At 36.1% G+C, this 15,269-nt stretch overlaps 1 protein-coding gene across 1 annotated transcript; it reads left to right on the forward strand.

The window, feature by feature from the left end:
• The first annotated feature begins 1,887 nt into the window (after positions 1–1,887).
• On the forward strand, positions 1,888–12,419 carry entpd8 (ectonucleoside triphosphate diphosphohydrolase 8). The gene is made up of 10 exons (XM_016271043.1): positions 1,888–2,069; positions 2,293–2,427; positions 4,244–4,361; positions 4,695–4,845; positions 6,733–6,892; positions 7,583–7,813; positions 7,980–8,246; positions 10,753–10,863; positions 11,380–11,514; positions 11,893–12,419. Exons 2-10 carry the CDS (start codon positions 2,302–2,304, stop codon positions 12,085–12,087), a joined length of 1,494 nt encoding a protein of 497 aa, XP_016126529.1. The 5' UTR covers positions 1,888–2,069; positions 2,293–2,301; the 3' UTR covers positions 12,088–12,419.
• Positions 12,420–15,269: the final 2,850 nt, after the last annotated feature.

Below are 15,269 nucleotides of genomic sequence, written 5' to 3' on the forward strand. Positions count from 1 at the left end.
AGAGTATAATGACCTTTAATCAGATAATGCCCTTTATTTTCTTAGAATAAGAAATATAATATGTCATATTAGGGTGGAGAATTTTACAGACCAAATCAGTTGCATTGCTGAATGTGACTAATTAAGAAAATAGTTACAGCAAATAACGAATCACCAAAAAGTCTACAGTCATTCTACTTGTGGCAGCTGATTTTGCTGCTCATAATGAACTGAACATCATGTGGCTCAAGCAATGAGTCCCAAACCTGTTGACAGTGTCACGGTACCCACAGGATTATCGAACAGATATTTATGCACCTGCCATTTACTGCTATTACTTGTCTCTATTGTTTGCAGGCTCCAATGTTCAAAACGTGAACATCTGAACACATAAGGGAGTGAGCAACAGGTGTGATTGCGTGATTGAGAACAACAGTTTATGACAGCAGAAGGTATTCATACCAGATTTAAGTGGTGATTTACGATACGTCCCAACCGAACCGTGTCTTTTTTTCTCGCTAATTTAAAATTGACCGTGACCGTGAGCGATTAGTATTCTTTGTGTGGAAATACATGGTTAGCTGCAAATCCCTCAATCAGGATGCTGAGGCGATTAAGCTAAAAGGACACACGAGAGTGTTTGTCACACGTGTTCCGAATCTAATCAACCATTTCCATAGAAATGCACAGTTTGTTTATGCTAGTAATATGGTATCCACTTTAGATTATGCAACACTATTTAGTATTAACTAGTTACTTGTTACTAGCATGTATATTACTAGCATAGGCTACTGGATGTTTATTAGTACTATTAGGACATATTAATGCCTTGATTTATGTATGTCTATATTACAAATTACATTACGTTTCTCATAGCAAAAAAGGAATTCCAGACTGCATGCGAGTCAGTGAAGGAAATATCCAATCATCATCCAACTACTGTTGAGTTTTGAATAATTTATTGATTTGTTTGTTTGTTTATTAAGAAAGAAAACTGATGAAGAAAAACACTGACCAATGTATTTTAACATTTAGTCCGGAATTTTCTATGTTTGCTGGTTTCAGCTTATTGGTGGACATTTAAAAGACTATTGAAAGTCCATATAGCCTAGTGTTTATAACATAAAGATATTTTGAAGAATGTTTCGACTTGTGTGTTTCGAACAGAAAAATAAAGACCTTTATTTTTTTTTCACAGAAAAAATCTCTGGATTAGCTGTTTAGCACAAAATAGTTAACGACTAAGTTAAAAAGATGAGGCTTGAAGATATTATATTTATAACAGATAACAACAACCGTGACTTGGTTAGCAATACCGGCTTTCATGTAACTGATTTGCAATGTATGCTGAAACTTCTCAGAGTGGTATTCACTCAAGTTTACTCAACTCTCTTGTTATTTTAAATTATTACTTAAACTTTTCTGTTTTAATCACATTTATTCTAAGACTAAATATCATAGTTTAACCAGATTTCCTAACATTGTGAAAGAGGTTAATCCTGTAACAATATTCTTCTAAAAATGGTAAAAAATTAAATAATCATAATAATAATAATGGTGCTTTTCAGTAAAATCCGTCTGTGTACATTTGTGAGTGCTCTATCTACACTGTTAAACCAAGGACTTTAACACAACAGAGTCAAAGAGAGATTAGTTATTAAGTTACAGTTGTTATTGGTGAGTGAGGTTAGTGCATGCTTTCAGTTCTATTCAGATAAGGTTGTTTATCAGTTCCCACATATCAGAGGACATCCTGTCAAATTCTTTAAGAAAACTTCCTCAAAATGATTCAACTTGTGACATAAAAATAAGAGAATATTTGGTCCAATGAAGCGTTAAGGTTGTAAACCTCAGGGTGTGTGTCTGAGTGTGGTAGGGTACCTAGTAACTGTGTGTGAAAGAGGAAAAGTTAGTGGATGTGTTATGTGTGTGTGTGTGTGTAATGAGCTGAAGATATACTGGGGAAGTGGGAGTATAACTTCAGTTCCCAGAGGTCCGGGCTGGAGTAAAGGTGTGGCGTTATCAACACGTATAGCCACAGTGTGTTCAATAAGAAAGTTCATCCGGACAGGTAAAGAAGAGGGAAGACGGTAAGACACTTACTTTCTATCGGATTTGAAGATCTCAGCTAATAACCGATTCTCTTGAACATGTACAACTTGTAGACTTGAATGAGCATGTGAAGTGTAAACAAAGCTATGACAAATTAATGCATCTATGTGACTGCTTAACTTTGGCATGCATAAAATGAAATGTATATATTTGTGGATCATCCTTGTACCTGTAGTGCTTATTTGTTTTGTTTCTGGACAGATTGCAGATATGGCAATTCAGATGAAAGCTTTATTGCTGGGTGCTGCAATGGCAGCCGTAGCTTGTACAACCATCATCGCTTTGGTTCTTTCTCTTGCTAATCATCAGACTTTGGATCAGCCATACTCAACACAGGTGTAAAAGATGTTCAACTGTCAGTTAAGATCTGCTTTTGTATAGATTTTGATAGATTAATCCGATTCCGAGTTGTAAAAGAAATACTCCTCATGAATATTTTTCATGTCTGATTGCACTGCATGCCTGTTGTTTATTAGAAGTAGATCATCCAAAGCAGATGTCAATATTTGCTTTATCTGATACTATATCAACAAAAAATCTGTTGATAGCAGCTGATGACAGTTGTAGCTAGACTAGACTAGTCACATCTGTAATTTGTTGCCTTTGAAACATTTAAAATAAATTATAAACTTTTCAAAGGTTACCGTTTGAGCTATGAAGGTGAATGGAAATTTATGCATGAGCACTTTTGAAGAGGGCAATAAAGAGACAGGAAAGTAGAGGGGGAAAGAAGGGAAATAGGATCGGTCATGACATTTAAACCTGCATCCGTGAACACATAGCTCTTATGTGTCAACACATGCACTAGTGATAACATTTTGACTTCACACAATGTGTCTATTTGTAAGATATTCATGAGTAGAATTTAGATTTTTTTTAAAGACGTACATTTAACTCATATTATTAATCATTTAAAATAGAAACCTTTTAAAAACAAACATCAAAAATAACAGTAACACTTCACAACTAACTATACATGTTAACATTTTCAAGTTGTTATATTAGAATTAGTTGAAATTAACATTAACCTAAAGTAATAAATTCGGTAACACTTTACAATAAGGTTCCATTTGTTAACATTAGTTAACTATATGTGTTTTAAAGCATTTATTATTCTCAGTTAATGCTCTCAGTTAATAATACATTATTTAAAACCAAAGTTGTATCTGTTAATATTAGTTAATTGACCTGAGTAAACATGAACTAACAATAAACCTTTGTATTTTTCTTAACTAATGTTTAACAATAATAAATACTATAACAAATATATTGTTCATTGTAGCTGAAGTATTAACTAAGGTTAACTAATCAGACCTTACTGTAAAGTGTTAGCATAAATTCTGTAAAAGTATATTGTTCATTATTAGTTCATGATATCTAATGCATTAACTAATGTTCATAAATGGAACCTTATTGTAAAGTGTTACCAAAATAACTATATGAAGTTACTACATGAAGTTATTTATTAAGTTATTTTAACTATATGAAGAAAATCTCTAATATATCAAACATCACCTGACAACACCAGAAAACCGATCTCATTGCATTCGCTTGTCAAGAAAGTGTTAACAGAAGTGTGAACTGATGCCGATATCTATGGACTTTTACGGTAATCAATTAGCTATTTGTTTTTATTGTTGGCATTTTATTATTCAAATAAATTGTATTATTTTATTATGTCATTTTAATATTTATTATTCAATTTTAATATCAAAATGTTAATGAGAAGAAGAAAAATAAAAACACTTTTAGAAATCAATTTACATGTCATGGATATTGGTTATGATCATCTTTGGTATCTCCTTTGAATGCATCTTTAGTAAAACAGCTCCATATTTAACAAAACACATACAAAAGATTGAACATGAAATGATCTAACCTGTTTTACAGAATAGGAAGTTTGTTGTGGATAACCCCATTATGTATTATGTAGCCTATGTCTCGCAAAACAATCCATGGTAAAAAAACTTGAATAATATGTAGGACCTATATCATTTAAGACCACAATTATACCAAACAACAAAATAAATTGTACACAAAACCTATTTTCATTAATCCTGTGGTGGTATAATATAATCACAATCAAACTCTCTCAGCAAAGTAAGCACACCACTATATCAAATTTATGGGACTCTTTGTTTAACTTCATCAGTATGGAATTGTGTTTGATGCCGGCTCCACTCACACGGCGCTTTTCCTGTACCAGTGGTTGGGGAACAAAGAGAACAACACTGGAATAGTCTCTCAGAAACAGAGCTGCGATGTGGATGGTGAGTACAGTGCTGCAAACTTGACCAGCTCTCTGTTCTGTAACATTATAACATTTTGCAGAGATTAAATGATGTCTCATAAGATGTCCAAGCTGAATCTAATACATTAACAGCATTAACAAATCTAATGCCTTAATAGTCAATATTACTGCATTCAGTTTACATTTTTCAAAGGAATACAAATTCAAATTGAAAGAAACTAGACGGTTTCAACAGGACCATCACAAAAAATCATGTTGCCTAAAACTAATTTTTTATAGCTGGGACCCCTGTCCCTGCGCCCAATTCGAATGCTATACAACTCAATTGTCAAAACACTTTTATTGTTTTTAGGTGATGGCATATCCAGCTATGTCCAGAACCCTCCGGCAGCTGGAGAAAGTCTTAAGAAATGCTTGGATGTTGCCAAGGCAGCAGTACCCGAAGGACAGCAGAAAACTACACCTGTGTACCTTGGTGCCACTGCTGGCATGCGGCTTCTTAGGTGACTGTATTTATCAACAACTGACTGATGTGTCATATAAATGGAAAAAGATTTGGCTATATTTTCAGAAATGATCAGTGTGCTGGATTACATTGATTTTTTAAATGATCTTCCTAAGTAGTGTTTTGTCTGAGGCATGACTGAATCAGAGCCGGAGCCGGGCCAGCACAGCACTGACGAGGGGGCGGCTGAGGTGACGAAAGGGGGCGATTACATAGCACAAAGTAAAAAAACTAAACAAAACAAAAAACTGTGGCCCATTCACGTATTTGTCGGACCGTAAACGATCCTGCCTGCTACTACTACAACTATTAGAATACAGGGTTCACACAGATAGTGTTTTGGTCACTTGGTCAGTGGAATTTTTTTTTTAATTGCAAGGTCTAGAGACGTGTTTTAGAAGCTGAATTTCTTTGAACGTGAGCACCGTGTTTTAGAATTATTTATTATTTATTATTTATTATATAGAAGCTGCTAAGACTTGAGATGAGAGCGCAACATTCAAGACGTCGAGTAGGCCAAGCGCATGCGCATTTACATTGAAATACAATGGAAAAGTACAGCAGTGGAATGAAAAAATGCGTTCTGAGTGAATAACCATACTAAAAGCTACTTAGCAGATACAGATGGCAGAGTACTGAATAAAACAAAATCGCATAGCCACCAAATTCAAAAATCTGACATCCAGGAAATAAATGTCTTAGGCAGCAATTTTACCACAAATACAGACAAGTGATACCCGCACAACCACCAGAAATACTTAATTGTGTCTGCTTTACAGTGAAACAAGCTCAGTGCGACCGATTCCCTGACATAATACATTCATTGCGACCCATTTAACAGATGCATAATTTTAAGTTAGAACAACTTGAACAGCAACAATCAATAACAATACAACGAAATAATTAACTAACTATGATAATCTAGACCTCTATTAAACATTTTAAAAATTATTTCATCATTAGCTTACTCAGTAGTGCTGCAGTTTTTTTTAATTGCAAGGTCTAGAGACGTGTTTTAGAAGCTGAATTTCTTTGAACGTGAGCACCGTGTTTTAGAATTATTTATTATTTATTATATAGAAGCTGCTAAGACTTGAGATGAGAGCGCAACATTCAAGACGTCGAGTAGGCCAAGCGCATGCGCATTTACATTGAAATACAATGGAAAAGTACAGCAGTGGAATGAAAAAATGCGTTCTGAGTGAATAACCATACTAAAAGCTACTTAGCAGATACAGATGGCAGAGTACTGAATAAAACAAAATCGCATAGCCACCAAATTCAAAAATCTGACATCCAGGAAATAAATGTCTTAGGCAGCAATTTTACCACAAATACAGACAAGTGATACCCGCACAACCACCAGAAATACTTAATTGTGTCTGCTTTACAGTGAAACAAGCTCAGTGCGACCGATTCCCTGACATAATACATTCATTGCGACCCATTTAACAGATGCATAATTTTAAGTTAGAACAACTTGAACAGCAACAATCAATAACAATACAACGAAATAATTAACTAACTATGATAATCTAGACCTCTATTAAACATTTTAAAAATTATTTCATCATTAGCTTACTCAGTAGTGCTGCATAAGTTGTACTGCTTGCAAGGGAATTTGTGTCAGAGATGTAACAATTATGCGACTTTGTGAAACGGACTGTGCTAAATTGTTGCTATATAGTAGCATCATATTAATGCTAAAAAGCCTATGCATTTGGTAACTATATTTTTTAAATAAACCATTATATTTCATAATTAAAATTTATTTTCACACTCATCTTGAGTGAGGGGGTGGGATAGTCCGATGCCCCCTCACGCCCCCCCCCATGGCGCCGGCCCTGGACTGAATAACTGTATTAAATTATCATTGGTTTCACAGCTTACAGAACAAAAGTCTAGCAGACAGCATCCTCGTAGAGGTCACCAAAACAATCCAAAATTATCCATTTGATTTCCGAGGGGCCAGAATACTCTCTGGCATGGAGGAGGGGGCTTATGGCTGGATCACCATCAACTATCTCTTGGAGAGTTTAATTAAGGTGAATAATGTCATTCCAACATTGATTAAATTAGGATCAATAGACTATTAATGCAGAGATTTCAAACATAAAGATCAGTTTTTTTTGTTGTTTTTTTTAAATAAAAAAAATGTTACACATTCATTTATTTTAAAACCATAAATGTAATCCTAACAGACAATTAAATCGATTGTATAATGATTTTATAAGTTCTCATTTCATTATATAATATTTACTAATATTTCTGTATATGTTATATAATATTAAATTTTTTTTTAAATATTTGTCTACTTTTGAAAATGTTTATAACACAAACATATATTTACTAATTTAGTTTTAAATTTTGTTACTATACCTACTTTTACAAAATGTTACAAATTATTAAAATGTGTATACATGTGTATAGGACAATAGCTCATTACTTTCAATAAATAAATAAATAAAACCAACATCAATGGGACATAAGTAATTTTAAAGTAAAGTTATTACCTTGTCATTTCAGATATCTTTATTTGTCATTCTTTCAAAAGGCCATTGAACATTGGTACAATGGAAGCTGTAATATTATATTCATTCTTGCTTTTCATGTTGTTTTGCCAACACAGACTCGATTAGGTCAATCAATCAACAGTAAAAATGATACTTAATCACGCTTAATCGCTTTGCTTTTATTAGAACATCCTGTACCTCAACACTTTTTTTCCCTTGCAGCACACATTTGAGGGCCAATGGATCCACCCTAAAGCAGGAAAGATTATTGGAGCTCTAGATCTTGGTGGCTCATCAACACAGATCTCATTCACCCCAAAAGACCCGGTGAAAAACCCAGCTTCAGCTTTTAATCTCCAACTCTACGGTTACAAGTATGAGGTGTACACACAGAGCTACTTGTGCTACGGCAAGGACCAGGCATTGAAGAAGCTTCAGGTCTACCTTCACAAGGTTGGTTTTTAAAGGGTTCACTTACATAATTCAGTAGATTATGTAGGTTTTACCATACTAGTTTTAGCACAATGCATTTACTGTATGTAGGTTTGAAAAGAAAGTGTCTACCAGTAAAAATATGGACACAGTTGAATGTCTGATATGGTGTCTTTGCTTTATCTAGACTGCTGGATCATCATCTGTTATCAGTCACCCATGCTACCATGTTGGATATAACATCAATGTTACTTTGGATGAGCTCTACAACTCCCCTTGTGTGGACAAACCAAACAATTTTAACCCCACAGCTACAGTCCTTTTCTCAGGAACGGGTAATTCATCCCTCTGTCTTTCTCTAATGGAGAACATTGTTAACCTCACCGACTGTGAATTTTCACCAGATTGTGGCTTCAGTGGTGCCTATCAGCCTCCGGTCAATGGCGAATTCTTTGTGAGTGTTTCTTTGTGAGTGTTTCTTACTTTATCAAATCATTTTTATTAATTACTAGTAGCATTAGATTTCAGTTAGAAAAAAAATAATTAGCATTGGATTTCAGTTAGAAGAAAATAGAGAGGGAGATGCAGTTAAACAAAAAACATTTTTCGTATGTATTTTACATGGCCCAATGTGGACATGAAAAAACACAGACACTGTAACAAAATTTTATAAACATTGCATCTTTTCCTGCCACACCATAAGAATTAATATTCTACCTGTGAATGTGAATTAGATATCTTAAAGTTATAGTTCACCCAAAAATGAAAATTTTGTCATCATTTACTCGCCCTCAAGTCGTTTCAAACCTATATAAGTTTCTTTCTTATGTTGAACATAAAAGAAGATATTTTGAAGAATGCTGGTAATCAAACAGTTGATGGTCCCCATTGACTTCCATAGTATTTCTTTCCGTATATGGAAATCAGTGAAGACCAAAAACTGTTTGGTTCTTCAAAAGTCTTCAAGATACACTCCTGAACAAAATCTGAACAAAAACATTACAAGTATGCGCATTTCACGCTGGTGGATCGTAACCAGGTTGTAAATACTGCTTCAAAATGGCAAAAGAAAAAACAGGAGCAAGAGACAAAAAATAGAGAATAGGCAATTTATTGAAAACTGCATTTAAACTCAAGGCTGTTCATCAGCTGATCAAAAGTTTAAGACCACAGCCTTAAAAAGTTAAAATCGGCGCAAAAATATGGCTTTCATGTCATTGTCCTTCAGGCAGCCACACTGTCATGATCTCCTGATGGCAAAGGCAAAAAGTATTTCTGACTTTGAACGTGGCAGGATTGTTGAGCCGCACAAGCAAGGGTGCGCGCAACACGCCATCGCTGCCGAGGTTGGACGCAGTAAGACATTTTACATTTCTTAAAATATCCTGAGAGTTATGGAACAAAAAAGTCAAGTCCTGCATCTGCGTCGGAGGATCCGACGGGCTGTTCGTGAAGACACAGGCTGATCCTCGACCCAAATTAAGGCCCTTACTGATGCTGACTGCAGCCCAATAACCATAAGACAGCATCTACGAGAGAAGGGCTTAAAGAACAGAAAACGTCTTCAAAGGCCACGTCTCCTCTCACGCCACAAACTTGCCCATTTGGAATTTGCAAGGGAGCACCAAACATGGGACATTGAAAGGTGGAAAAAAGTTTTATTATCTGACGAGAAAAATTTAACCTGGACGGTCCTGATGGCTTCCAACGTTACTGGCATAACAAGGAGATCCCACTTGAGATGTTTTCTACGCGGCACAGTGGAGGAGGCTCCATTATGATCTGGGGTGCTTTTTCCTTCAATGGGATAATGGAGCTTCAGGTTGTGCAGGGCCGTCAAACGGCGGCTGGCTATGTGGACATGTTGCAGCGGGCATCCCTCTTGACTGATCGTCTGTGCGGTAATGACTGGGTCTTTCAACAGGACAACGCTGCAGTTCACAACCCCCTCTGATGATGAACTTCTTCCAGGAGAATAACGTCGCTCTTTTGGACCATCCTGCATGTTCCCCTGATCTTTTTTGGGTCTACCACTTGACTTTTTGTCCAATAACTCTCAGGATCTTTTAAGAAATGAAAATGACTGTCTTACTGCGTCCAACCTCGGCAGCGATGGCGCATTGCGCGCACCCTTGCTTGTGCGGCTCAACAATCCTGCCACGTTCAAAGACAGAAAGACTTTTTGCCTTTGCCATCATGAGATCATGACAGTGTGGCTGCCTGAAGGACAATGACATGAAAGCCATATTTTTGCGCCGATTTAACTTAAGGCTGTGGTCTTAAACTTTTGATCAGCTGATGAACAGCCTGTTTGAGTTTAAATGCAGTTTTCAATAAATTGCCTATTCTCTATATTTTTGTCTCTTGCTCCTGTTTCTTCTTTTGGCATTTTGAAGCAGTACTTACAACCTGGTAACGATCCACCGGCACGAAATGCGAATACTTGTAATGTTTCCCCTGGTCTTAAGATTTTGTTCAGGAGTGTATCTTCTTTTGTGTTCAACATAAGAAAGAAACATATACAGGTTTGGAACGACACGAGGGCGAGTAAATGATGACAGAATTTTCATTTTTGGGTGAAATTTTCCTTTAAATTATGTAATAAAAATACTGTGTATCATGAAATAATGTCAAGAAATATCTTTCTACTAGCGGACTGCACACAGAAAGAACATGGGTTTGATGCGACCAGTTTATACAATTCTCGAACAAATGACTCTTAAGAGTCAGTTCTTTAAAAAAAAACATAACCAATAAAGTCTGATTTCTGACAGAATGACTCATTAGGTAGCTGTTTTAATGAATAACTAAAAATTAGATATCACTCTGACAAATCCTTTACTGAAGTAGCCTACAAGTTACTATTTTAAATGATGTTCACATCAAAATCATCTTTTTACCTTAATTCATGTTTCCATGTCTCATAATAAGTCTAACAGCTATATTTTTGTCCGTCTCAGGCTTTTTCTGCATACTTTTACACCTTTGACTTCCTTGGACTTGTCCCAAAAGCTCCACTGACCCGGGTTCTTTCCACTATTGATACTCAATGCAACAAAACCTGGACCACTGTGAGTCCACAATTACTATTACAAAACATTGTAATCGTACATTTTATAGTAAAACGCCTGGTGACGAGATGAGAAGTGATCAATTGAATCACAAAACGATTACATGTATCCACCTTATTTTTCAACGCGGAAGCAAGCAGTTTTCTGTGAATGGGCGAGACTTCCAGCTCATTAGCTGCTGTAGGGATAAGAATATATGATAAGAATAATAACGTGCATTAAACTGTAAAACTGTTTGCACTTCATACCAGTGTGTTCATAATTAAGATTATACATTAAAATAATATGGTAAGACACACCAGTTTGCAATATCAAGCGGCAAAACAAGCGGTTTTGTACAGCTAAAAATAGCTGGAAGCGAATGACACCGAAACCAGACACATTACATTTATAAATGGCCACGCCCACTCTTACGGGAAAAATAAAGTGGATAGTATATTTGATAATACTGGTATATTCTTAAATCCATGTTCATGACTTTTTTGCTGCATTTTTTTATGTAATTTCTTTCCGCAGCTTACCGCTGAAAATCCAACCATCAAGGCAAAATACCTCAAAGATTATTGTGCTTCTGCTCATTATATTATGACTATTCTCCTGAAAGGATACAAGTTCAATAACACCTGGGATCAAATCTCTTTTGAGAAACAGGTAAGGAACAGTTTCATCTCTTTAAATCCTTCCTTTACTGCAATGAAGCTGTTCAGTAATATGAATATATCAATTTCATGCATACAGATCAATCCCATCCTTATTAACAATTTAATATGGATACTTAGTGATTCATAAATCGTTAGAGACTATAATTTAACCCCAGGTTACTTGTTTTGCCCAAGAGCACAGTGGAAGTAGCTCATAAACTGACATCATGTGCTCAACCTGGCATAAATCAATATATCAGACGACCTCTGCTCCAGCAGTATGAGGAAACCTCTTACTTCTGGGAATCTTCCCGTATATGGCTTTTCTTTACTGCCGTCAGTATGATGTGGGGATTTGTACTCATATAAGACTATATGATGGTTACAGGTAGCAGACACAGATGTTGGTTGGACATTGGGCTACATGCTGAACCTGACCAACATGATTCCTTCTGAACGTACCAGAGCGGTGACAGGAGTGCTGCACAGTCAATGGGCAGCTCAGATTTTCTTCATCGTATTTGCCCTCTTCCTCAGTCTGCTTATTATAGTCATCCTGTTTGTCCGTGATCTAAGCCACTGAGTTGTGTGTAACCGTTAATATTTATTGCTTATATTTCAGACAACAGATATGAAGATTGATAAGCAACACTTTTGACTACTGTTTGAGATATGATTTGAGATGAGACCTCACAAACAAGGAAATAATCTATGTATTTTGACATTGATGACAAAATGAGATGGGATGTTCTTTGTTTTTATAACATTCTATACCATTTCTAGCAAAATGTTGCTTTTTGTGAGTAATTTAAGTAGTGTATTGTTTTGAAGGCTGACTAGTACCTCAATCATTTAGTCTGTGTTTACTAATAATTCATGAAACTGAGTTACCGAGATTTTTCATTCATTCATGAACTCTTGAATTGTACGAGTATAGTTTTGTTTTATTTGTTTGTATTCATTTTCACTTCCACTCATCACTTAAAGCACTTAACAGACATTAAATAAATGTATAATTACATTATTATGTGTGAAACCATTATTGTATTTTGTACATATTTATAAAATACAGAAATGACATTCTTAAGCATTCCTCTTATTTTTTGCCTTTGCTTTTTACAAAGTGTTTGTACACTACCTTCGAACGTTTAGGGTTGGTAAGACTTTTTTATGTAAAATAAAAAATGTTTTAAGTTTTATTTATTACTGTAAGGGGAAAGCTTAATTTATGAAAACCATTTTAAACCATGTTAGAAAACACTCTCTGTCTGTATTGGTTCCAGATGTTTTCATCCCTCCTTTTCTTCTCTCCCTCTCTCACTCGCCCTCCCTGTACAGCGCACAGTTGTCTCTCTCTGATTCCCCCCTCCTCCATCTGATCTGGATTTCAGATCCTTTCAGGATTACTTGATAAATAGAAAATAAAAAAAAACACTTATTTATAACTTAATTAATCTTCATTGTCACTTTTGATCAATTTAGGTCATACTTGTATGGGATTACATTTGTGTCAATTAAAATGAATGTAATTTTTCAAGAAACTTAAGAAAATTTAAATTGAAACTGAATAAAATGTCTTTGAAACTGAAAAAAACTTTGACTTCGTTTTTAATACACTGCATGTTTTCTTTTCTTTCATTGGCTGATCTGTACTTACAAATGCGCTTCCGGAGTTTTCATTTACGCTTCTAAAGTTTTCGTTTACGCTTCTAAAGTTTTCGTTTATGCTTCTAAAGTTTTCGTTCGCGTGGGGGCGGGCCTAGCAGCAGTGTGTTCTCATTGGTTACTGAATTTTTGATTGACAGCTTCTTGACCTGGAAGTGAAGGCGTCAGTGGGCTGTGGGGCTGGAGCGGTCAAGCAGGCGGTTTGGCAACAACAGCTGATCTGTGACTGGAGAGTGCATGGTAGGAAGTGGCGTAGATTCTGGAAGTGATCCGGAAATGGAGGATGAAGTGTTTGACACGGATGAAGGCGGGAATGGAAATAATGAATGGAGTGTAGTAGAAAATTGAAAAAGAAAGAAAAGCTGGAGTAACGCATCTGCATCTGACAAGAAGGAAGGAAGAGTATAAGGTAGTGATGAAACTTGAAACCGGATCTTTCAGTATCATTAATCCGCTGAAATTATCTAAAACAATTAAGGAAGTGATAGGACTTATTGAAAGTGTTAAGAAGTTGAGGGATGGTAGATTGATAATATATTGTAAGGATAGTAGGCAACAAAAGAAGGCTCTAGGAGTTAAATCGATCATGGGACAAAGTGTGATTTGTTCAGTACAAGAAGAAAAGAAATGGGTGAAAGGAGTAATAACAGGGATCCCCACAGATGTAACAGTTGAAAAGATTAAGAGAGGTCTTACGGGAGCCGCAGTGATTGAGGTGAAAAGACTAAAATGCAATAGGAATAATGAAAGGGGAGACAGTCTCTCTGTGATGATTCATTTTGATGAGGATAAGCTGCCTAGGAAAGTCTTTTTGGGATTTGTTTTTAATATTTCAGTGGAATGCGAGAAGCTTAATAGCTAATGGGCAAGAATTAAAAAAATTAATTTCTGATTTGGAAAATAAACCTGATATAATGTGTTCAAGAAACATGGCTCAAACCTCAGTTGAATTTTGTTTTACAAGGATATGTGGTTATTCGGAAAGACAGGAAACAAGGTAATGGAGGTGGGGTAGCTACAGTGGGTACGGAAAGTATTCAGACCTCCTTAAATTTTTCACTCTTTGTTATATTGCAGCCATTTGCTAAAATCATTTAAGTTAATTTTTTCCCTCAATGTACACATAGCACCCCATATTGACAGAAAAACACAGAATTGTTGACATTTTTGCAGATTTATTAAAAAAGAAAAACTGAAATATCACATGGTCCTAAGTATTCAGACCCTTTGCTCAGTATTTAGTAGAAGCACCCTTTTGATCTAATACAGCCATGAGTCTTTTTGGGAAAGATGCAACAAGTTTTTCACACCTGGACTTGGGGATCCTCTGCCATTCCTCCTTGCAGAGCCTCTCCAGTTCTGGCAGGTTGGATGGTAAACGTTGATGGACAGCCATTTTTAGGTCTCTCCAGAAATGCACAATTGGGTTTAAGTTAGGGCTCTGGCTGGGCCATTCAAGAACAGTCACAGAGTTGTTGAAAAGCCTCTCCTTCGTTATTTTAGCTGTGTGCTTAGGGTCATTGTCTTGTTGGAAGCTAAACCTTCGGCCCAGTCTGAGGTCCTGAGCACTCTGGAGAAGGTTTTCGTCCAGGATATCCCTGTACTTGGCCGCATTCATCTTTCCCTCAATTGCAACCAGTCGTCCTGTCCCTGCAGCTGAAAAACACCCCCACAGCATGATGCCGCCACCACCATGCTTCACTGTTGGGACTGTATTGGACAGGCGATGAGCAGTGCCTGGTTTTCTCCACACATACCGCTTAGAATTAAGGCCAAAAAGTTCTATCTTGGCCTCATCCGACCAGAGAATCTTATTTCTCACCATCTTGGAGTCCTTCAGGTGTTTTTTCATGTGTCTTGCGAGGCAATCAAGAGTGCAAGAAAATATGTTTAAATACCTGAAAAACACAAAAGCACCTTTTTCACTGGTTTGCCAAACCGCCATAAAACACCAGAAGAAGAAGAAGGCGTCAGTGACAGTGTTGCCTTGCCAGTGTGGATGTTAGCGGCTTCCAATTTCATTTTAATGATATAAAAATATATTTAAATATTTTATTATTATTATTTTATCAGTATTTATCTGCTGCTACACTACATTGT

The sequence above is a fragment of the Sinocyclocheilus grahami genome, unplaced genomic scaffold (assembly GCF_001515645.1).
Source record: "Sinocyclocheilus grahami isolate Dianchi unplaced genomic scaffold, SAMN03320097.WGS_v1.1 scaffold60.1, whole genome shotgun sequence".
NCBI lineage: Eukaryota > Metazoa > Chordata > Actinopteri > Cypriniformes > Cyprinidae > Sinocyclocheilus > Sinocyclocheilus grahami.